Source organism: Onychostruthus taczanowskii, unplaced genomic scaffold (assembly GCF_017590055.1).
Source record: "Onychostruthus taczanowskii isolate IOZ18803 unplaced genomic scaffold, ASM1759005v1 scaffold13, whole genome shotgun sequence".
Lineage (NCBI taxonomy): Eukaryota > Metazoa > Chordata > Aves > Passeriformes > Passeridae > Onychostruthus > Onychostruthus taczanowskii.
The window spans coordinates 12,258,364-12,283,631 of NW_024498462.1; the positions used below are offsets into that span (position 1 = coordinate 12,258,364).

The 25,268-nt window shown below is 40.8% G+C and overlaps 1 protein-coding gene across 2 annotated transcripts in view; it reads left to right on the top strand.

The window, feature by feature from the left end:
• The first annotated feature begins 24,536 nt into the window (after positions 1–24,536).
• The window catches only part of KLHL4 (kelch like family member 4), a 35,453-nt gene continuing 34,721 nt past the window's right edge, over positions 24,537–25,268 (top strand). For both annotated transcript variants that reach the window (XM_041396572.1, XM_041396571.1), the window contains exon 1: positions 24,537–24,958. In XM_041396572.1, the coding sequence (XP_041252506.1) occupies positions 24,537–24,958 (422 nt within the window). The remainder of the gene's footprint in view (positions 24,959–25,268) is intronic.

A 25,268-nucleotide genomic window follows, 5' to 3' on the forward strand; every position in this document is an offset into this window, starting at 1 on the left:
TTGTTTTGACAGCTTATTTAACAGGCTTTGCTGGCTTCACAGGCAGTTTTATCTTTGGCCAAGAAACAAAGCAACCAGGGACAACCAGTTCCAGGAGGGAGAAAAGGGCTGAAATAATTAAATAAGAAATAGTTATCATTGATACACTAAGAAGAAAGGGAAAAAACCCATATTTTCTAATTTAAAAAATAAGTAATTTCAAATTTATGCTTCACTTTCCCCTCTGCAACAGCTCTAATATTCACTGCAATTTGCTCCAAACTCCTGTTCTTAGGCACATGCCACGACTGGGTCACAATTTTCCTGTCTAATTAAACAGCAACAGCTCTCTGAGTCATATCCGAGGAAGCACTGCAGTGCTGCTAACACTCTCTCAGATGCTGGAAAGGCTTTCACTCTAAACCAGCCTTTTGTCTACTTGCACGTGGCCAAACCACTCACACCCCTGTCTGCATTTCCTTTTAGAGGATTCCCCTTTCACCCTTCAATACTTCCCATTGCCTCGAAGAGCAACCTTGAACATTTTCTTTCATGAGAAATTTTGTGTTCAGTGCATGACTTAAACAGGAGATTTTACAGTTTGAAAGGAAAACAGAACAGGACTTGAGCAGGAAAAGCAGCCTAGAACTAAATTAATCCACAAAGTCTGTTTCCACTGCACAGGCAACAGAATTAAAGACGAGGTTATTAAAAGCCAGGGATAAACATGGAGCTATCTCCAGCAGAGAAGCAGTTCTGAGAACTCTGGTAAAGAGTTTTAGAAAGCAATAGTATATTAAGCCACAAAAAAATGACACTTAAATGTTCATCCCTGTAATTACCCTTCATGATTCAAAAGCTTTGCTCAAAACTCTTAACTTCTACTCACCCAGGCCTTGTGTTTTGATTTTCTCTCTAGTAATATTTCAGAGTTTATGAGACTTTTCCATAACCAGGACTTTCAAAGTGGGTGGTTTTTAACCTGACCTCCAGGAAGGAAGAGTCTGGTACCAACGTTGGTGCTACAGTACCCAGAAACAGTCTCATTAAAAATGAGCCCAGAATGGGAAAAGCAGTATTTGTGCCTGTCACATTCATATTTTCTGAAAAAATCCCTTTGCCCAGCATTTTTCTCCTGGGAAGCTGAGAAGCCTCAGAGAAAAAGGAAAACAATAATTATCTGATTTTCTTCTCCTGTGTTTTGCTGCTTTGGAATGTGTTTGGAGATTGTTTTATTGTTTCTACTGTGAATTGTTTTGACTCATTGGCCAATCAGGGCCAAGCTGTGTCAGGGCTCTGTAAAGAGTCACGAGTTTCATTATTATCTTTTTAGCCTTCTGTAAGTATCCTTTCTGTATTCTTTAGTATAGTATAGTATAGCTTAGTATTCTTTAATATAATATAGTATCATAAAATAATAAATTAGCCTTCTGAGAACATGGAGTCAGATTCATCATTCCTTCCTGCCATGAGGGCACCCCATAAATACAATATGTGCCTGCTTTTCTTACAAAACAGGGTGACCCAGCATCCCCCAGGTGTGAGGAGCTGCTCCGGGCTGTCCTCAGCCTGGTGGAGAGCCATCTGCCCAGGGCTGTGTGCTGCCATCAGATGTTTGCAGCATCAGGTCCAAACTGCTCAGGGTCAGTGTCACCAACCCTCCTGCAGCTTGGGCAGTGAGCAGTCAAGTGCATTAAACCCAGAATACTCTGGGTTGGAGGGGACCCACGGGGCTCACCAAGTCCAGCTCTCCAGTGAATGGCCCGTCTAGGGATCAGCCCCACAGCCTTGGTGCTCTCAGCACCAGCTCTGGGGCAAACCCAGGGCCCCAAGTGACAAAGGTGGCAGCAAGGCTCACAGCAGGACCTTCTCCACGTCAGCCAGGTTGGGAAAAATTCCTTTTTTTTAAAGAGTGGTTAAACATTGAACAGGCTGAGCAGGCCAGTGGTGGAGTCACCACCCCTGGAGGTGTTCAAAAATGAGTATATGTGGCCCTTCACACTATGGTTTAGTGGGTGTTTAACAGCTGGATTCAGTCTTGGAGGCCTTTTCCAACCTTAATGATTGCTGTAGTTCTAAATGTTCACTAACTCTACTTATGTTAGCAAAGCACGATGAAACGACCCTTTAGGAAGTGTTTACATGATGTAATATAATGGAATTTCCATGCTGTAGAATTTCAGGAAATATAATTACAACAGGTTAAATCATTGATCAATTTGAAAAACATAGGTTGAACTTTCTTAGCTAATCAATTCCTTCTAAAAATAAAAATAGATTTTGTTTTAAACTAAGAATAAGGATCTCATACAAAAGGAGTGAATCAAAGTTCAACAACATGGCAGGTTCATGCAAATAGCACAGAAAAAAAAAGCATATCAGAATCCAAAGTTCTAGTTCAATTTGCATCTTTTGTGCAATTTCCACTTAGAAAGCTCAGTTCCATTGAAGAGAGCCAAGACTTACTCATTAAGTACTGCCAGGTATGAGAAACTTGGGAAATAACTGAGACTCTTATGAAAGATTACAATGAAATAATGTGGGATCATTCACATTACTGAGCATCACTGCTCAAATCCCCCTGCTGTCATTGTCACACGCAAGCTTTATAATGAGCTGGTAAACAAATGTTAATTAGGAATTTCTTGGAAGTTTGAAGAACAGGAAGGGTTTAGTGAGCTGTGACAAACACTCTGCTAAGCCACGTGTCCTTTTTATGGCATGACTTACCCCCAGGACTGATTCTGGTGCAGCTACAGGAGGATCCCTGATGTGGATCCAACCTAGACTCTGCTCATGCACTAAAGACTAAACTCAGCTGTAACTTGGACAGCTCCACACAGTTGTGTCAGGCTGAAAATGTGGCTGACATGCTTTAAAAGCATTTTATGTAGAGTCACAAAATATCCACGCCAATCTGATAAGAAGCACCTTTGGCAGTGCCCAGTTCTGTTTGCCATGAAAAGCTCATTTAGGGACAGCATCATCCACAGGACTAACAGAGTCATTTCCAACAAACTGAGCTCAGGAACAACCCTGGCACTGCACAGAAGGAGAAATAAGAAATGTGCTGGACATACCCCAACAGCTCCATGCTGATTCAAATAGAGACACATTCCTGTTTACTACAGTTAAATACATTCCTCCAACTCAGATTTTCAAGCATGACCTGATCAATACCTTGTCAATACTTTGCACACTTCACACATTTTTGTATCACCTGTCCCTTTTACTGTTTGTCTCGGTAGCATCGAATTTCTTTGCTGTGCAGAAGCCCTTCCCTGGAGTAGTCCCATGAGTATTAATTACTCACCTCACTAATTTCAGTAGAGGGAGAAGTCAGATAGCTGCCAGATCCCAACTCTTGCCTACAATTAATTAACCCTGTGGAAAAGATGTAAAATGCTGCACTACTGCCTAAAATCCTCAGCAGCCCCATCCAGGTGTGCTCCCTGTGTCCACTTGCATTTGTACAGCAGAGCACAGGAGGCTTTAGAAAACAAAGGTCAAAACCAATTAAAGAGAGTACAAATCCGAGCAGTTAATTAATATTTTTATGCCTTTTTTTTTTTTTTAAACACTAAGCTGTAGGCTTTAAAAGATGGAGAGTGGAAGCTGCTGTACCTGGGATCTCCTTGCACACATCCCAGTCACAGAAAATTGCCTGCCTGCTATGCAATGTGACCCACAGTAATAAAAAAAATTTGCAGTTAATGACTACCTACATTCTGTTTAAAAAAATCCTCCCCAAACCCCAAATAACCAAAACCCTCTCTTCTCTCCAAAAAATCCCTCTCACTAATATTTTTGAGGCTATAACGAAACTTATAAATTCAGTTCTAATCATTAAACCACACACATTTATAGATCACATCTACATTTGAATCCAAAAGTATTTAGGAATAAAACAATAAAGACAAAGAAGAAAACACTAGAGGCCCACTGAGTTCCAAAACATTGTTTGCCATAGTTTTAGCACAAACTCTGCTTTTGAACTAATTTTCTCATACAGAGAAGCAGCATTTTGAGCCATGTCATTCAGAGAAATCTCAATTAACAGAGCAGTGGATGTGTCATTATTGTCTAACAGGTTAATAGAATTACTGGCCAAACCAAAACCAATGGACTTCTTAAAATTACATGGAGAGAAAAAAGAACCAATTTAATGTGTAAGTCTGGAAAACTTTCAAATTCCACTATATTTTTCCCTCTTTACATAGTGCAGCTATCCCTTCACAGACACACTTAATTGACTGGAACAATTCTACTTGGCTTCAGTGACTTTATTATTTGTCATAAGCACCTCACGAGCTGCTGAGGACACAGACTCTTTCTCATACTGCCAAAGCAATCCTATGAAATATGGTTTAGTTTAATTAAAGTATAATTAATGCCTTGAATTTTAATTATTTCTGCTGAGATTAAAATTTTCCTCTTCCAGAATAACACATTTAATAGGAAATGGACATGCTTTGTATTAATTCCCACTCTCTGACAACTTCGGGAATGAGTTCCTTTGGTTGAACAGGCAGAACTTGGGGAAAAAAGTAACTCACAAAACTTCAGCTTTTCTGCCTGTCAGGATATAGATGTACTTGTTGAAAGTGAAATTCAGTCATTTTATGCAAAAATAAAGCAGAAATCTGTTTTCTGAATACTAAAAATATCTTAGATTTTCCTTTTTATCTAAAGATGTGACTTGGAAAAAAATATTTCATGGCTAACAGGGAAAGAATGTTGAGTGACACACTGACATGAAAATATTTTTTCTAAATGTGCATGTGCTAAATTTCAATTCTGCTCTGAAGAGACTCCAAAAGAAGAAAAAATCCTGCTGAAACAAATACAGGGCACTTTTTTTTCAGAGCAGTGATTCCATGACAGGTTGCTTGGAAAATAGTGGAAATATTAAGTGTACTGATAATTTGTTTTTTGTCAAATGTGACATGGTTAACATTTGATTTAGTACTGCTGACCAAAGCTGAACAGGTGACAGAATACTGGAGCCAGGGGAGAAGCAAACCAGTTAATTCAGTATTTATAACTTCACCATCAGACACTGAGTTTATTCCTCTCTGAGCTTGTTAACTATTGCTCCTTTGGGAAAGAAAAACCCACATATTTCAAACACAGAAACAGAATAAACTGAATAGCAAGTCACAGATAATAAAGAAATAAATTAATAAAAATAATCTGAGATCTCTCAAAGGCACCACCAGTTTTCTGCAGAAAACTTTCAGTTTAATTTGCAGCTTCATTTGAGATGCTCAGTCCTTTAGAACACCATGAGAGGGGTTTTGGTTGCACTAATTAATTCAGGGGTTTTTATTAGCTAAACTTCATGGCTCAAAATGTATGCTGAATATGAAAATATGGTATTTCTATCACTGGAAATGAATATGGAGTATATAAAGGATTTCTAAGACAGCCTCCTTTGTACTAAATAAATGATCTAAAAAAAGAGAAGCCATTGTTGCCACCATCTGCCTTTCTTTCTTCACCTACCTTTGTTTCCATTTATACCTCCTTGGGATTCCTTCCCTGCCTCCCAGAGGAGCTCTTAACAATCAAACCTAAAACGAATTCAAACAGTGACTCTAAACATTAATTCCCCCAGGTTCAGAATGAAATACCAATATATGCCAAAAAATCTTACACGTTCAGAAAAGCAGAGCTACAAACATATGCAGCAACATATGCCTTGAAATGAGCAGTACACTTATTTTAAATATTGAAATGTTTCTAATTTTTGAAGACAGGAAAACAGCTGAACCAGTAGCAGCATCATTAAAAATCTGGCAGTCAAAGTTTTCAAATGTTAAATATTAAAATGCCTTACAAATGCATCCACTATAGACCTAACATAAGCCAGCAGTAATTGACATTTACCCCAGATTACCTCCTGTCTTTAACAGGAGGTTTTCTGATAGGCATTGAATAAATGTATGAATTGCAAAAATAATTGCAATATCCTTGGGCATTTGCTTTAAAACATTAATTTATTCAAAGAATGAAATGCAAATGTTACACCAAGACACAATCCACCTGCTTTAGGGTGCAAGGGGAAGGTTTTCCTCAGCCTTTTTCTCCTCTAAAAGCTGTTACTGCACATGAAAACCTCCCTGTGCCAGACACGGCCCAGCTCGGCAGGGAAACAGCAAAATTCCATCTTGCTGTTCAAAAACAAGGAGCTGCCTGGTGAGGAATGGGACATGTCAAAGTGTCCCTGACCACAGGACTCAGCTCTGTGATCCTGGTTCCAGGGACAGGGGTGGCTCTGTGGAGGACAGGATCTGCTCACCCAGGGCAGAGAGAAAGCTCTTTTATCCTTGGCAATCACTGAGATTCCTTTTTCCTTTCCCATTCTCCTTTCCCCTTTCCCCTTTGTATGGATCCAGAGCCACTGGAAGTGCTGCAGGAGCTGAAATAGTCAATTTGAAAGGATAAAACACCTTTAGGGTTTACATTCCATTTACCACGCATGCATTAGACTTACTATGAATTTGCCAGATATGTATTGGCTCTCATGGACAGCAATTCCATTTATTTTTCCATGGATTCTGGTGTATGATAGTCCTATCTAAGACAAAAGCCTCTCTCTTCAGAGAAGCTAAAAGGAAGACAAGCTCACCATGGATTGTTGTCCTCCCTTAGATCCCCAGCTGGCCAGTGGAACCAGGAGGATCCATAAATCCACTCTGCTAACAAGGCCAAACAAAAATCTCTTATGGAACAGCTTGTAGCTGGCAGGTGAGCCACTCCAGCAAACATCATGAAAATTATGCTGAAAAAGGGGGAAAAGCAAACCAAGAAAGGCTGATCTGAGCAGTGTGATTTATAGCATGCCAGCCCTTGGCTCCTGTTTTGGCTGCTTTCCTTGGTGCAAGGAGCTTTCCTGGGAGAGCAGGAGCTGCCCTGGCTCTGCTGCTGAGCCCCTCCCTGGCAATGCCATGGGATGGAAGTGTTCCCTGGGAGCTCTGGCTCTGCCTGCCCAAACCCAGACCTCTCACAGCAGACTGGGGCTTGCAGCAGGCTCAAAATCCTGCAGCATCAGAGGGGATTTGGCTCCTCTCCTCAGTTCTGTGCCTTGGGGCTCCATCAGGTTCTATTTTCATGGTCACTTCCAGAACACAATTGAAAAAAAAAAAACCCAGAACAACAAAACTTTTTTTTCCCCAGTTTTTTTATTTTTCCTGCAGAAGGATCTAAAACTAAATTAACTACATAGGACATATCTGGTCTTCAGTTACTCAGAGGAAATATTCTGGTTTTTGCAAGGGGTGCTCATCACTGAGGTTTGTAGCCTCGGTGTAGAATGAACTTCAGGAGGAATTCACATTTCATTTGTTCAAAAGTGTTAAAAAATGTGAAATTCAGTGAAATTTCCTATCTCTTGCACTACTGCAATTCCTTCATAGCAGAAGTCAATGTCGTGTTTGAATTTCTGTTAAACAGCACCTGTAATCCACAGGAATTCTGCAGCAATTCCTGTTTGGTGTCTCCTCTGCCCCAGTCTCAGTCACAGAACAGAGCCCTCTCTCAGCCTTAAGCTGTCATCTTGTGCTAGGTTTGAAAGATAAATTCCCAATACTACTCCTCCACCTACAGATCACCCACAAAGTTACTTGAAAATATGGAAATTTTTTAGATATAAACTTATATGAAACTATGGATCTTATGCATAATGTATTAATACACACATTATATAATATACATTATATATGTATATTTCAGCTTGTTAGGAGTAGACTACAAAATTTCATGTCATGAGGGGGTGTGGTATTTTGTTATACAGCACTACATTTAACTAGATCATGAGATAAATAACAAAGAATTTGTGTAGATACAATGTTAACCTTGTTCATTTCATACCACCAAATGGAAAAAAAAAAGTAATTCAACTATAAAAAAAGAAATATTTTTGCCTGTTGCCAGGAAGAAAATGTTATTGGAAGCTTTGATGCTTGTGGCAAATGGTATCAGTCATCATTAATTTGACTAAAACTGTCAGTTTTGCATTATTTGACAGGCATTTCCAGTTGGGGCTTATTTTCTGAGAACATTTTGACAAGTGTATCACAGTACAAGTATTTCTAAATACAAAGAAAGAGTTTAGGAAGCAGAGTGATGCAGAGCAGAAAGGTGTTTGGGTTAACTGCTCAGGAGTCTGGAGAGCAAAACGCCAAAAGTGAGATAAAAATTTCCCAAGCAATAACAAACATACCCACAGAAAGCTGCCCTCAAGTTCTGCACGTGAAGGTATGAGCTCAAGTAATGTAATTAATTCTACATTTTTAGAGTTTTGGGTGTTTTTTTGTTGACCAGCACTGTGCTTGTTTGTGAACAAAAAAAAGGAAGAATGAACAGATGCTACTGAGGAGTGTAGATATTAAAAATTGGCTGGACTGAGGCTGCTTCACTGCAACCAGCTGGCTGATTGTACAGACCGAAGTGGGCAGAAGCAGCACTGTGGGGCTCACAGAACATCTCCCAGGCCTTCTGGCACCCTGAGAGTTCTTCCTCAAGGACAGCCCTTCCAGCCCCACCCAGAGCAGGAGAAGGAGGAGGACACATCCTGAATTCCAAGGCTATTCCAGAACCAGATCCCTCAGACTGGAAATGTCTGTGAGCCGCCTCTGCTCGCCAGAAAACTCCCGGTGGTTTAACCAGGAGGGTGGAAATTCACCACCAAGATTGAGGGCGTTCATTCACCTCCAAAGGGAAAACTTTTCTCCCCAGTTTTTCCCAGCTGGCTGCTGGTGTTCTCAAGTCCCAGGCTATTTTTGGCAGGGCCTGCTGGACTGTTCCAGGACAGAGCACTCAATAGGCTCCAAGGTTGCCTTCAGCATTGGGCTGTGGGTGAAGTGGCAGGAGGTTCAGTAACACAGCCTGGGATAAAGGGTTGCCGTGGCAACATTCCTGCCTGCTGCCAAATTCTGGAGCTCAAGTTTAAAAGCTGATCTCAAACCAAGGTCCTTTTCCAAAAAAATCTTTAATTCCTTATTTAAAAAAAAAAAAAAAGACCCCACCATTTTGCGGGGGAAAAAAAAAAAAAAACCCCCCATTTTTCTCGGGGAAAAAAAAAAAGAAACAAAACAAAGAAAACCAAACAAAGAAAAACAAAGAAAAACAAAGAAAAACAAAGAAAAACAAAGAAAAACAAAGAAAAACAAAGAAAAACAAAAGGAAGAAAAAATATCCATCCCACATAAATGAGGCAGTCCTTGCACTGCCATTTCCTTCCAGAGCTGTTACTCCAGCTCTTCTGACCTCAATATGGATTCTCTTCTACTAAAATGCTACATTTCCACTATGAATTTGCCTGGCTTAAAATCAAGCATGCAATATTTATATACTTCTAGTCAAGCATGCAGAAGATAAGAATGCCACTCCTGAGGGAAGCAGCAGAGTTTACAAGGCAGTTCTGGTACTGTGGGTTTGCAAAAGCACCTCTGGTCGCTGCCCTGTGCCCCTGTGAACCTCAGCAGAACTCAAATCAGAAGTTTCCCAATGACTAAATTTTTTTTTTCCCTGGAAGTTCTGAGCAGGAGAAATAGTTGCCCTAATTTTATGAAATTTAGGGCAGTGTGAAAAAACCCTAGACCTATCAAACAGGTTTTATTAATACAGAAGGTAATGCAGAAAGGAGTTAAATTTATAATGGAGCTTGAATGTCATTCACAAATTGCACTGATGGCACAATTTTATCATTATGTTCCAATTCTTAAAGCTTTTGAATTTGGGTTTCCAATTCCCAGCTCAAAGCTCTCAATATATTTAAACTACATTACAATCAAAAAACCCCCAACAATCTACATCAGCTCAAATATCTTATTATGTATGAGAGAATGCCAGGAAATACAGCATATAAAGGGTTTTTTCCCAAGGAATGCCAATCTCTTTCCACTCAGTCTTCAAAAAGCATCCACACTTAGACCCAGCTCAAAATGAGAGATGCAGCTGAACAATCAGTGACACTGCAGATAAGAAATATCCTCAGCATCTTCAAAAGCCTCTGAGTGATGGACATTTCTGTGGATCTTTCACAGTGCTCACTGTCAAGCAAATGCAATAATCCCTATGCCAGCAGAGTAGAATTCTCTGCACAGACTCTGCGTTGCAAATTTCACTTTTCCATCAGTGAACTGCCTGTGTCTCACCTTTGCACTGCTCAGCAAATCCTCCAGCACACACCAGCACCGTGGCCTTGTTGTTATAAATTCATTTTGGTCACTACATGGATGGTGAAATCCCAAGAAATAGGAGGAAGCTGCCTTTAGCCATTTCATGGTGGGGTGTATAAAGCTTTCCCCAAAAGTTTGAGATCACTGAGATCTGTGTGCTGCAGCAGCAACATAATGGGGAAAAAATAATGAAGTACATTAGGTCTGGCTGATTCATGCATAAGTTACAATTCAGATTGCCTGACAAAGTATTTCAAACAAGGATCTTGGCAAAATACCTCATTCTAGGTGGTTCATTATCCAAATAACATCAACTAAGAGCAGAATAATTGCTTTGCCTCCTCTCCTTCTGCTCTGAGTGCGTGCATTATTATTGTATGTACTTTCCTAAAGCAAACAACCTCCTTCACTGGCTATTGAAAAGTCTTTTAAACTACCTGAATCATAAACCTCCCTGCTTCTGAGTGTGCTCTGCTTTACACAGGGGTCCTGTTTGTACTTCCTATAATTCTGTGTCTGCACATCTGCAAATGTGCTTATTGTGAGCAGATTTTAGCAACACTCCAGGATCTTTGGGGGAAAGTTCAAGGATAATGTTCCTCATGCTCCAGCAACACAACAAGGACTTTTAAAGACACATTGTTTGCAGTGATTTAAAGAAATGAGCCTGTCTTTAAAACCTCTGTGAATACTTCAGGCTGTCATAAATCCCAGTGACAGAGTAGTGCTCACAGGTTCCAAAGGTTACTGGCAGATCTTGAGTGTGTAAAAATAGGGAAGAAATGTCTTTGGGACGTTTGACCCTGCCACCTGTGGCTTCCCTTCTCCATCCCTCCTCCTTTTCCCATCTGTGGTGATTTTTCAGGACCTTGGGGAAGTGTTTGTGTCTGGTTTTGCGCCGGGATGCTCAGAACCAGGGAAGTCTTAAGAGCAGATTAACAGGGCAGAGTCAGTTATTGCCACCTCTCCTTTCACAGCATCTCTTACATCCTCAGGAAAGTATTCTGCTGTAACACACCACATTAAAAAATAATTCCAAGTGTGAGTGGGCACTGTCATGGTTTAGCAGACTGGAAATATTCAGCAAAACTGGTGAGGTTATGCCAAATTTTCAAAAAGGTAGTGAGATTTAGGCTTGAGTGGTTTAGGAAATTGGGTAACTGTAAATACAGGCTCCTTTTTGGTCTCTGTGGAAGTTCAGCATGGATATTAGGGAAAGGTTCTTCCCCCAGAGAGTGCTGGGCACTGCCCAGGCTCCCCAGGGAATGGGAACAACCCTGAGGCTGCCAAAGCTCCAGGAGGGTTTGGGTATCAGGGGACAGGGGGGTGGTTGGGATGTCTGTGCAGGGCCAGGAGTAGGACTGGATGATTCTTGTGGGGCCCTTCCAACTGAGGATATTCCATTATTCTATGGAAAAGTCCTAGAAATGTATCTGGAGTTCAAGAAAAATGTGCCTGCAGTGAAATGTAAGAAATTAATTCCAGAGAAGAGATCAGTAGAAACTTTGCCAGTTTCATTCTCAGATTTAGGATCCAACATCTCTCCATCCTTTCTCATAACAGAACTAAAAGTGTGGCAGTTTTGCAAATTCTCCCAGGACTGATGCAACCAGCTGCCAACGTCTCACTGATCATGTATAGCAAAGATAGATAGATTTATTTTTTAAATGCACATCAATTATACACAACTTAAGTGCTGCAGAGAGACACATTTCCAAAAGGAAACAAGCATCTTCCAACTTTGGAAATTTTGTTTCAAGTTTAACAAGAAAGTAGATTCTGGGAATTTTTTTTAATGCAAACATAAAAATATGCCCATTTTATTTTGGTGGTCTTGATCTTAAGAAAATAAAAATGCATCACAGAATCACTTATCTATCCCTAATATAGTTATTGCCTATCTGAATTATCTGCCTATAGTTATTATCTACCAGTTTAGCAGTTGATGAAAACACAAAACTTTTGAGTTTCTGCCCTCTCCCAGCTCAGATTGACTTTAAATCAAGATCAAGCTGTTTACAGAATTGTGTTTTCCTTTGGCATCAGCCATTTCTGAAAGCACTCCCACAGTCTGACAGGCTGCACAACATTCTGTCTTTTCACAAAAAACCTGTGTTTTTCATAGGGAGAGATATTTATCCAGATGAATTAATTGGCAACAAGATTTTTTGAAATACAAAATTCCATAAGGCAAAGAAGAGTGATGCACAATTCCTTGAGTACCTTATTTTAAGAACAAAATACAAGCAGCAGAACAAGTTGCACCAAACTATTCTGGTCCATGGCATAATTTTCCAGTAAATCAAAAATCCTGCCCTGAAACTTCTCCACTGAAGTCACCCTTGCCATGATGAGAGTGTGCTGATGAGACAGAAATACTGCATTGCTTTCTTTTGAGGAATTATTTTGCTCAGGGATGTATCCTGCCTGGGAAGCAGAATGGAGATTTTGGCCTGTGGCTCTGGGTTGGAGCAAGGACAATTCTTGGAATAGTCAATATATTTTCTGTCCCAGTGTATTTCCTTCTGGGTGATTCACATGGACAAGGGTCAGGCCAAATTAATTATTGAGGTAATCAGCTCTCTGGTCTCTGCTTTAAAGAGAGAAGGGTCACAGAGAGCATAAAGTTAATTTATATATGGCAAAGTAAAGATAGGAGAATATTGCTTTTCTAAGAAATCGTTTAAAGATTTCTGAAGAGGGTCCCAGAGCTTTGGATCAAAGATAATGAAAAAATACCCAGTACATATTCTCATTATGATTTCTAGACCAATACTCTGGCATTTTCATCAGAAAAATCCCAATTTTTCAACAGATTGCTTTTGCTTACTAGGAATGGAATTAATTCTTATCAGTAGCTGCACACCCTCACAGACCTGATTGGGTACAAGGAGACAAGTGAGACATTGAAATCTACCTCAAATACTTAAAAATATCAGGAAGCATCTCATTGCCTTGACTTTATGGCTGATCAAACAGAGCAAATAGTCTGTAGTTGTTGAATACAAGCTTATTTCTCTCCATCCAAAAATGTCTCCACAAGTGTAAGTAATGAAAGCTGTGCCCAAAAGTAGCCAAGAAAGCTCTTCCAGTTCTGCAGCACAGCTTCAGTAGCACAAATAATCAACTCAACCTGGGTATTTCTGACAATTTAATTTACTATACAACATTTGCAAGCTGACAGCCTGTGCCATGTAATTAAGAAAGAAATGCGTGGCAAGATTTATGTGTTGGGGAGAACCCCCTGGAACCTAATAGGTTTTTGACAGGACTGAAGAATTGAACAAACTTAATGACTCTGCTGGTGGATCATATAATTTCCTGAGTATGGTTTTGGTTTTTTTTTATGTTTTAAAATTATGTTTATTTGCTTTAAAAACAAGCAATTCAGGGGATTCCAAATTCAAAATGCCATTACTTGTATTAGATAGGTTATCAATGGAAGTTTATGGATTACATAATGCAACACAGGAATTTCCACCTGGCTGTGCTCATATCCCACTGCTAAATTACAAAGGTAGGAAATGTGCCTTCAGCCTAGGGGTAAACAATGCAGGACAAATAGCAAAACTATCTTTGAATAAAATCAGGAAGAGAGAAAAAATAAAGAATCAAATATTAATAATAATATTAAAGCCTCGAGCTAAAGCAAAATAAAGTAAGGCAAGGCTTTAGTCATGCTATGGAATTCAGCACTGAATTCATTATAGGAATGACAGCACAACCAAGCACAGAAAAAAAAAGAAGAGAGTTTAGTTTGGAGTTAAAGAAAGTGGGTCTGTTCATACAAAAGCTGTCCCTTTTTCAGGGAAATGGATGATCTACTTCAAGTACTTTAAAACTTACTAAAGAGAACATCACGTAAGGACAATTTTGCACTGACCTGGACCATGTACATGAGATCTTCCCATTTGCAGATTATCTCATTAAAAATTGAGATGGCAGCTCTGATCCATTTTACACTGCTGGCAGTAATTTAAATAGGCTCCAACAAAAACAAAAACGAAGAAAAAAAATTCTAACCTTCTTTTCCATTTCTCTTTTTCAAAGCGTGTTTCTTTAATCCTTGGGCTGAAAGGGTTCCAAACCTGTGCCTTGCAAGCCCCCTGGCAGGGCCCAGGCAGCATTTCAGGCATTTCATTCCCACCAGGCAGAAGCCTGTTTGCCTGGTGACATTTTCAGGTGCCACACAAACCACGCTCCGTGGTTTGAAAAGTCTTTATTGTGTCTTTCAAACCCACATCCCTCCTGTGACAGGCTCAGCTGGGATGTGCCCTGCACTGCAAAACTCTCCGTGGGAGTTATGGGCTGATTCACAAAACCTGAGCTGGGCTGAGGACCAGCAGCTGCTGAGGAGCACCATTAAAATTTGTAAAGGCTAGGGAAGACCTTTTATTTTGCCTCATTCCCCCTTTACATTTATGTACTGCTGACATATATCAGCATCACAGGTGAATAATGTCCCCAAACAGCCTGAAAAAGGGGGACACAAAGCAAAGCCTCTCCTTAAATCACAGCAGCACTGAGCAAAACTGTTAGCTCCTACATGCTGAGAATTCAAATGCTGTATTTGTTCTAAATACAAATTTTCCCTCCCTCTTCAGACAAAGCCAGGCAAGGGGGCTGCCAGGACACCTCTGCCATTAAACCCTGTAACACGTGTAGCTTTTTGTGCTTTAGCCCTCAGTCCTGCAAAGCTGATTTGTGCAACCAGATTAATGAGTCACCTACGTGCTGGCAGTGCTGCTGAAAGTTTCGTGCAGTGTTAATCAAAATATTGACCAAAATAAGATATTTAAGGCAGAGGATTCTCTGCTTTTGAGCTAGGTGAAAAGGCAACTGGAATTTTGCAAGTTGTGTGAGAAAGAATATAGTTACTGTAGTGGTATTTAAAAAGCCAGGCAGAATAATCTTCTCTTGTTTGTTAAAGCTTCTTGGACATGGCCAGGTTGGTGAAAAGAAGGTTATTAAAGATCCTGATATATAAATGATGTGAATCACACCACAGACTTTTGGAATTTCAGTATTATTTCCTTTTGAAGGTAAAAGATGTGTTATTTTCTAGAGGACTGGATGTCCTGGTAATCCAGCATTGCCTTTGCTGTGTGTAAGTGAGAGCTTTGCAAGGCAGAATGATTAGACTGTCAGCCAGAAGAACAATGAGCTGTGTTCCAGCACACAGAAAGCAATTTCAGAGGGAAAAACCACCTCAATGGAGCAGCAAAAAGCAGTTATTAAGTAAGGAGAGGCAAATAGCTTTTCTTTTCCCACTGCTTTCTCCCATAACATTTTCATTTACATGGCGCATGAAATTATGAAATAAAGCACTAATATAATCAACTGCTGGCAGTGATTAAAAAGCAATCCCATGTCCAAGGCTTTTCTGCATGTTTCCATGGTTAGCTGAATTGAGTATTTTAGAGCAATGGAATTTGGGAGTTATATTTTTCCTGTAATCACTAATTCCACATTAGCACCACCACGTTTACAGGCTCTTTAGTTCTTTAAAGACAACTGTATTTTACATGAAAATGGTGATGGCATCCCGTATTCCTAAATGCTCAAGAAAGTGGTAAGTCATCAGGAACTCACTAACAAGTGTATTAGCAGTAACTTAATTTAGGAAATTAATGCCACACACTGTCAATCCAACTGTGCCAAACAACTCAATATGTGTTCCAAAGTAAAGTGAAAGTTCTTTATAACCCCTGATGTGCAAATTGAGACCTCAAAATTATTCGATGCAAACAGCCTTTTAAATTGACACTGTCAGCCAAGAGCCTCTCTCTCATTTGTGACATATGCTGAACTATATTAGCTAGATATTACCAATTTATTTCAGCAGAAGCTTAATTTCAGGAGGCTTGCTACCCTTAATTTCTGCTGAAACAGTTTCCTGGTAGTGTACTTGCAATATGATTTAATTTATTACAGCAGAGCTGTCCTTGCTATAGAATTTCTATAGTTAATGTATGCAGCTGCAAGTATTTTCCTTAATCAAAGAGAAAAGAGCCACTTTCCTTTGCCAGAGCTCATCAGAGCACAAGCACCCAGCAGTGATGGGGATTTCTGTCCTGCATTGATTCCTGCAGATCACCAGAGGACCTTTCAGGAAATGGTGCCACTTGACATTTTCACCCAAGCACCAGCAATTGCTGCAGCCCAGCTCGGGGCTGGAGAGTTCCCCCCTTCCAGCCATGCAGGACTGAGCAGCTGCACCCCACTCAAACACCCCAAACTGAGCTGGGAAACTGAAAATTGATTTAAATATCTGCAGCTTTTAGCACTGAAACTCTGTCACACCTACAGGAGCTCCTCTCACATCACTGGGGTTTGGGGGGCCACAAATCACAGCAAAACTCAGGTACAAGAGGAAGAGAAAAGGAACTGTATCAAATAAGATTGTTGGTGAAGTTCTGAAAAACATTAAACCAGCATAATCGACACTAAAAAAGGGTGATGCTCTCAATCACACCTCTGTCCTAGGCCATAACTGGATTTTTTCAGCCATTTTATGCTAAATAGTCAGATTTAATGTGTTGGTTTCTGCCCTTCTGTTTCTCTTCAGCAGGCTGTGCCACTCTGGCCCTTTGGGAATCTGTCATTAATAGGATTTGTCTCAGAATGTTGTATGTTAGATTCAGTAATCTGTGTTTTCCAGAGGTTTCATGCCATCCCTCTCTCCCTCAAATTTGCTATCAATTGCAAATATAATCACTCCTGTTCAGTACCATTTTATTGTTAATAAATAGATATGAAGAGAAAACATATTCTATTTTCCTATCAATTCCCAGATTTCACTTTATGGTACAGTACTTACATGTACATCTCTTTCTTCCCCCAGAAAATATGAAAACACTAAAAATTCCTTACACACCAAAATAGAAATGCTGAGTCTCTCTACTCTAAAAATTGCAGACATGAAAGAACCAAAGATTATTTTTGCATGAGAAGGATAGGACTGGAGTGCTTTAAATGTAGTTCTGTATTTTTATAATCCGGGCCAGTATCACACAGTGAAAGTGCAGCCTCAAGGTGTTCTGGCAGCTGACAGCAGCTAGAGCCAGGCTGAACAACAATATTATTGTGATGTGGATCTGTATGGCTTTTTGTCAAAGTAAAAATTGAGTTATTGTGTGCTTTACAGGCGACATGAGCAAAGCAGTGGTGTCAGGATGCTGGAGACAGGTTGCTGACAAGGATATTGGTTCACAGCACTTTTTCAGATGAGCTCTGACTATGATGCTTTTGAACGTGTGATTTTAAAAATTATTCTGTCCCCTGCATTCTTATGGAATCACAAAGGAGAGATAAACCTCTGGGAAAATTGGTAGGAAAAGTGATGACAACTGAGAGGGAAAGTGAAGGTTGATGGATTATTATGTTACCAAACCCCAGCAGTAAGAGCCTCATCTTGTAAGAAATGACACTGTTCCCTTGTTGCTGTAAAGGCAAAGCAGCTGCTGTTCCAGAATTCCTCTTTGCTCCCTTGCAGAGACAAAACCCCAGCTGGTGGGAGCTGGGCTGTGTGCCTGAGCTCCAATCAATGTGTGCACCTCAGAGAAGCCATCCAGGAGAAAGACACCAAACAATCGTCTCAGACCTCTCCAACACCTGCCCCAGGCTCCTCATTTTCCCAGGAATAATCGAAGAGCTCTCCACCCCCTGAAACCAAGCATTCAGGAGAGATGCAGCACTACATATTTTAAGAGGCTTTATTGACACACAGCACCTTTCAGGAGCCTCAGAACATATTTGTGGGATTAAAACCTAAATACTCCTAAGAACCATTACATTCTACAGAGCACAGAAATACAGCTGCCTCCAGGACTCCCCTCTCCTGCAATTAAAAGTGCCATTTATTACTTTTTAAGAGAGAATGAACAAGAGTCACATTAAAAAACTTCCCAGAGGAGACTGACCTTGGGCATAAGTCCTTGTTCTGCCAAGGCTTTTGGATGGCAAATGATACAGAGCTGTACTGACAAGTGTCAAATCCACATACTGGGCTTTGTTGAAGGTATGCCAGATCCTTTCCATACCCCTTAATCTCCAACAGTAATCACTGGGGGTTAAATAGGGGTTGGTGTTATCACTGAGTGTGCAGAAAATTCAAGTATTTTCTGCAAGAACCTAACTACTATGATCCTTTTACATTTTTGGAATATAAGCCATGATATGCTTGTTTCATCCATCTGTTTCATGTAATAAATGCAAGCTACAATTCTACTACTTACTGGTAGTTACTAGTAATTTACTAGTGGTTACTAGGTAAGCAGTACTAGTAATTTACTAGTGGTTACTAGGTAAGCAGCAGTCATCTTTAATAAATACTGCCAGGTTTGCACAACCCTGCCCCACCAACATAAGAAAGAGGTTGATAAACTGAAGAGAGTTCACCGGAATAAAACTCAGTATAAATAATTTTTATATGTCTTTGCATCAATCCACATTTTTTCCATTCTTTTATATCTTGTTCTTGACCTGTGACAAGTGTTTCAAGTCATGAGTTTGAGCTTTATTTTTGCTGCATTGGTGGCATCACTTTCAAGTCCTTGTCCATGGGAGACCCTTCTGGATATTTGCTATTTCCTATTTCACTCCAATATTCTGGTTCCATTTTGAGGGTGACAACACTGCCACTGTTTATCAAGATCTTAGTCAGACTTACTCATACCAGGCTCATGTCTCACATGCTTTTTCCTTGGATCTTGAGGGAATGCTGTGATTTTTTTTCCAGTTTTGGCACAGAGCTTTGTAGGTGGGTTGCAATCTGTGGGATAGTTCCCAGTTATTTGAGGAAGCAATTGCGTTTAAATGTGTCAACACCTTCTCTAAAGTGGATCATCTCTCCTGCCTCTTTTGGTGGGGAGCATGGGAAGCCACTGACTGTCTTAAACTGATTTGTGCCTGTGACATTCAAAGTTTTCTTTGAAAAGAAAGCAGGAGCTTTCCTGCAGATTTTAACCAGAGCTATTTGTTTTGGGTTTTGTCCTGCTCCTTTCCCCTTAGCTCTGACTCCTGAATGCTGCTGCTGCGCTATGCAGATGTTTCCTGGCCTATCTCTTGCACAAAGGATGGACTAATGGGAGTCCTTTTTAGCATTATTTTTCAAAACAGGGTAATAAAAATATTCAACTTCTTGTTCTCTGTGTCTGGCCTGATCTGCAGTGGAAGTGCTGAGTACACAAAGTGTGCAGACCCTGTGGAACACAGCTTGGGCACAGAGGGAACAGGTTTTAAATAGGGCTTGGTTTAGTAATCAACAATCTGTGCACATGTGAATTTATTGTGCTGTTCCCCCCAGTGCAAACTCTGTAAACAATATTGATATGAGTAATTAACTTGACTTTTTAAATAATGTAATATCATAATAGATAAAAAATGTCTTCAAAAATATGAGAAAACGGCCTTCACTTTTTGTGCTTTTTGGTTGTCTCATTCAGCCTATGTGGATTTTTCCCTATTTGACTCAGTTACCTGGAATTGGAGAGCTCTGCTCCAAAGCTATCCTTGACTTTAAAAAAAACCAATTTTTTTTTTATTGTCCATCTCATATCCAGCAAAGAACTACTTTATCAGCTCTTGCTACTAACCTAGTCCTTGCAATACTCCTGGCTTCAGACTCTACAAGTGGTATTTTTCTGGGATTATTTTACAAGAAAGGTGAATGATTCCTCTTTGTATTACTCTTGTCTAGGTTTGTTGGATCAGAGAGATATTTTTCTAACAGGCTCTCCATACATGCACTCTACTACCAGACTCAGGGCAAAATGAAGGAAAAAAAAATAATTATGTGTCTGTATTGAGAAGAGAATAAACATTGTATAACTGTATGGATATATTCCACTTGCTTCAATTTTCAAAGAAATTAGTGAGTTATTAACTGAAAAATTCAGACATTTTGAAATATATTACAAAACTTTTTTCTGTTAAGTGCTTTGGTGGCAGATGAACTTGGGAGGCAGCTGTAATTAAAAGTCGTTTTTGAAGGCTATTTAAAACATGATCTGTGACAAAATTACCAATTTCTTTTTATATGTAGATTATGACCAAAGTGCTTTTGTAATTTCCTAAATCAAGCAGTGCATCAGGTATTGACACATGTAATCTTAAAATGATTACCAGAGCCTATTTAGGCTCTTAATACACATCATTCAAATTATCTGCAAGTCCAACATGTTTATACAAAGCTTTTCAAATCATTCCCATTTTTCTGCTGGGTGCCAGTCTACCATCAAATTTAATGTATTTTCCTAATGGGAGCAAAGACCTTTCTCCCAAATCTTGCATGCATTGAATGGAATGGAGGGTTTTTTGTGGATAAAGACTTTTTTTAACTCGAAGTCCTGATGAGTCTCCCCTGGGAGGAGCAGCCGGCCTCTCTGCACCCTGCAGGCAGTGATGCTTTGCTGCAGGACTGCAGGGCAGATTTCTGGAGATGCATTTGTTCCTCACAGCTGACAACCACATGAATTTCACTTGGCTCCACCACAGCCATGAGATAAAAACATCAAAGAGTCCCTGGCATATCACACAGGCACAGGACAGCTCGGGAGGGACCTCTGGAGCTCAGCCAGTCTGACCTACTCAAAGCAAGCCCAGTTAGAGCAGTGACACAGATCCACCTGGGATCACAGGATTCCGCACTGCTTTGGGGTGGAGGGACCTTAAATCCCATCCAGTGCCACCCTTGCCATGGCAGGGACACCTTCCACTGTCCCAGGCTACTCCAAGCCCTGTCCAGCCTGGCCTTGGGCACTGCCAGGGATCCAGGAACAGCCACAGCTGCTCTGGGCACTGTGCCAGGGCCTGCCCACCCTCAGTGGGTCTCACTTTCCTGAGGAAGGAGATGCCACAGCCTCTCTTGGCAGCCTCTTCCTACCTCCCTGATCACCCTCGCAGGTAGAAAGTTTTTCTGACATCTCCTCAGCTTTTGCCACGGCCCAACACGTGCCTGCTGTCCCCAGTGCTGTCCGTGGCTGCTCAGGAACTGCCTGATTTTGTCTCTGCTCTCCCATCAGGTACCTGCAGGCAGCTCCAAAATGCCCCTGAGCCTTTTCTTCACAAGGTTGAACAAATCCTGCTGCAGCTGCCTCCCCTCATCCATCATATGCTCAGCTGCCTGACCCTCTTGGTGGCCCTGGCTGGACTTGCTGTGGTCCTAGAAAATCCTGTTCTTTGGAGATTTCCAGCCATGATGGGGAAAAAATAATGCTGTTACGTGGTTATTCATCTAAATGAGACCAAAGGCCTTCAATTAGGGATAGCAATAACAGAAAAATCTTATATCTTGTCTCTTTTCTCATTTAGAAGGTTGAACCCAATCAGAGATCCACCTATGTGAGAGATGCAGAAAGAAATCACCCACAAGCAAACACTCACTGCACTGAAGTTGAAGAGAACTAATTCTCTCACCAGAAAAGCAGGTGAAAAGCAGTGCATGGCATAAAGCTCCTCCACGGTTATACATATATATGCCACACTTCCAATAATTTCAGGCCTGAAATTTTGGGTTATCAAATCACTTCTGTTGACCTGGTACAGCACACTGAAATTTTAGCCAGAGCACTAACAAGCTCTGTAAAAAAATAATCTCCTTATGCCCCACATGAACCATATCCTGTGCTGACTCAAGCTGACTTTCTGAGCAAGATGGTCTCTTCAGCAAATATCCAGTTTGACTATTTTAATTTTAGCTAGATTCACTACATCTGCTAAAACCTGTACTGAGTTAGCAGGAACAGGAGTAATTCACAAGCAGAAGTGCTGCTTGTACATTCCCCAGTAAAATGCAAGGAATATGCTTTTGATGATATCTCAGAGCAAAGGATGACTTCAGCAAAAGAGATTTAAGGGAAGAAAACCGACAGAAGCTTTGTGACATGGAGAAAAAATATGGATTAAATGTATCAGAGCTGTTGCTAATAGGAGCTGACAGAGCTGCTGAGATAGCTCAATGACCTGATTAAAGAAACTGTGTTCTCTGTCCACCTCTACAAGATTTCATCATAAATTATTTCATTAACTTGGTAGATAGAGACTCCCTCCCTAAAACAGATGTCAAATTGCCATGTAGGCAATCCTCAGGAATATATAGAGATAACACTGAGCCTCATTACTTGTGTGAAATTGAAAAGAAAAACATCCTTAGGTGTGCAGGCTGAAACTGAGAAGTCAAGAAACATTACATTGAATATATGTTTCAATATTGAAACATTAATATATTAATGTCATTATATATATTCAACATTGAATATTGAATATTACATACTTGTAATGCAAGAAAAAATACCTGAAACACTTGGGTCTTCAGAAAGTTTTAGATTGCTGTAAATGGTCATCAAAAAAGTGTGAAAACATCATATATTGACTTCTGGAAATACAATAATCTCCCTTGCTCAGTGCCAGCCTTTTCACTGATCCACTCACTCTCTACAAAGCTTTTAATATGCCTGAAGTTTGGTAGCAGCATCTTTATTAGCTCATATCCTCAATAAACTTGAATTGAACCCCCTTATTAAATGCACTTTAAGGCCTTTCTACATCTTCTTAATCTAACTTATTAGAAGTTGAATAAGTTTTCTAGCTTCTCTCTATTCCTAGAACTTCTCCAAGGAAATCTTGTTAATGTACATTTAATTGCAACAGCTCAGCCTCAGTGTTCTCTATAGCAACAAATATGCATCGGCTGCGTCTGTCAAACCTTCCCTCAGCTCCTTCCTTTCTGCCTTTTATGGCCAAGCCTTTCACACAGGTTTTCTTTTGTACAGTCTTTCCCTCTATGGATCTAGATAAGAAAAGATCTTTCAATTATTTTGATGAGTTCTTCACTCATCCTGTAATTTTTCTCACATGCATCCAGCCCATGATGCTGCATATCCTTTGCTTGAATATCATGAATAGGACAGGAGCAGGAGAGCCCAGGATAAAAACTGGAAATTCCTTAGTCTCATCCTCTCATTTTGCTTTTTCTTCTTCTTTTGTTTTTTTAAACTTCACATTTCCTTGCTTGTATTATATGAAGCCCAAAAGAATAAAAAAGAAAGATTTTATTTGAAGGTTCAGTGTTCCATCATAGAATTTTGGTAAAGAAAGGAAGAAAAACTCACAGAAAAGAGAAAAATGAAAATAATGTCAGAAGGTCTGAGAGGTGTGTTAGAGAGGGGTTCTCTCTGAATCATGTTCTACTGACTTTGTGTTACAGCTTTTGCTATTTCTGCACACTGCTTACACTTGGACAGACCATCAGTAGCCAACCTGGGAGAATACAACATTTAAAAAAATCCAGTCCATTAATTTATTTTCAATTTGCACATGAAAACATTCTGTGTACATTATTTCAAACCACACAGGGGACAGTTCTCACAGCCCTGCCTGGCAACCAGGGGATGGGAATGAAAATATCTCCCCTATTAAATCTGCTGAAAACACGTTACAGGCGCACGCTATCAAAAGAAAGAAAAGAAAGGTGTTTTCAAAAAAAACCCCCCACGAGTGTTTCACTGTCCGTGAGAAATCAAGAGCAGGATGGGAAAGGCTGTTTACACAGGCACTTAGCCAGGAAACTGTGCTTGCCACAGATCCAGTCATTCAGGGAGCACATCTCCGATTTTCCTGAGCTCCCTCCCTCTTTTCTAGCCCTGAATTATATGGAGAAACCCATCCGTAGGTGAGAAAACACAGCCAGTCCTGCACCATGCATTCAAACGCTGCCTCTCCTTTAGGTAAGTGCTACCACACCGAGGCCATTTGTAGGAATTTTACACAGCAGGACAAACAAACGCGGAGCCTTAAGGAGACGCGGGAGCTGCGGGAGAGTTTCGCAGCGAATCGCCACCAAAAACCCGCCTGGAAGCATCGTCTCTAAACCCCCCGTGAAAAGCAGCATTGCTAATTAGCAGGCTCGATGGAGAACGACGTGAGATAGCTAGAAAGTCTCGTCACTTGATTTGTGCATGCTTCCCTGCATCTTAAGTTGCAGCCCGGGCTCCCTGAGGATCATGTGAGGCTGGGTTATATATTGGGAGCCGCGCTGGAGAGCTGGGAGTGTGTAAGCCTGGCAGCTGGGGAGTGTTATGGTTGCTGCTTTCCTGTGCTAAGCTGATTTACTTGTTTAAGGTCTGACCTCATCATCCTGTCAGTATGGATTCCCACCTATACAGCTAACAGCAGCTCAGCATCGCCTGCGAGAGCTCGCGGTGCATTCATCAGGAGAGAGAGGGAGAGAGCCACCGGTGTTTGTTCTCCTGTTGTCTTTCCTTAAGAAGAGGAGTTGAAACAGAAGAGATAACAAAGAATCCATTTCCTTCCTGAAAGAACAGGCTTTTGTCTATTTTTTTTTTTTTTTTCCTCTCTCTCTCTGGAAAAACCATGTCAGTCTCTGGAAAGAAAGAGTTTGATGTGAAGCAGATCCTGAGGCTCCGCTGGAGGTGGTTCAGCCACCCCTCGCAGGGCTCCGCCGGCTCCGGGGGCTGCCACCAGCAGGAAGGCTACGAGCACAGGGGCACTCCGGTGCAGAACAGGTTGAAGAGCCACTCTCGGGACAGAAATGGGCTGAAGAAGAACAGCAGCCCCGTGCACCACAACATCCTGGCCCCCGTGCCAGGGCCGACGCCGGTGCACCACCGCTCCATCCACAGCTGGCACCAGCAGAGCCTCATCGAGCAGCTGCGCCCCAGCCAGGAGAGCCCCAAAGCCAGCACCGAGCAAAACTCCGGCAAAGAAGACTCAAGTAAAGCCACACAGGAGCTGCAGATGATCACAGAACAAAATGCAGATGAATCTGCAGAGAGGTAGGAGTTTTAGAGTCTGCGCTTGGGAAGGCAGACTTGTTTCCAAGTTATTCCCTAGGACTGTATTTGTTTGCAGGCAGAGTTCCTTACTGCATTCATCTCACTTTATGTCTGTGCACACCCACACTCAGAGGAGAAGGAACACTCCTGCATCAGAAAAATGAATAGAAACATTGTTATGAAATTGTGATCTTTGCTTAAGGTACATCATTCCATAACTCTTCCATATGCATACAATCTGCCAGTTTGTCAAATTTGCTCTACCAACATTCACAGCATATCAATTCCTTCTCTTGATTTATTGTGTGTG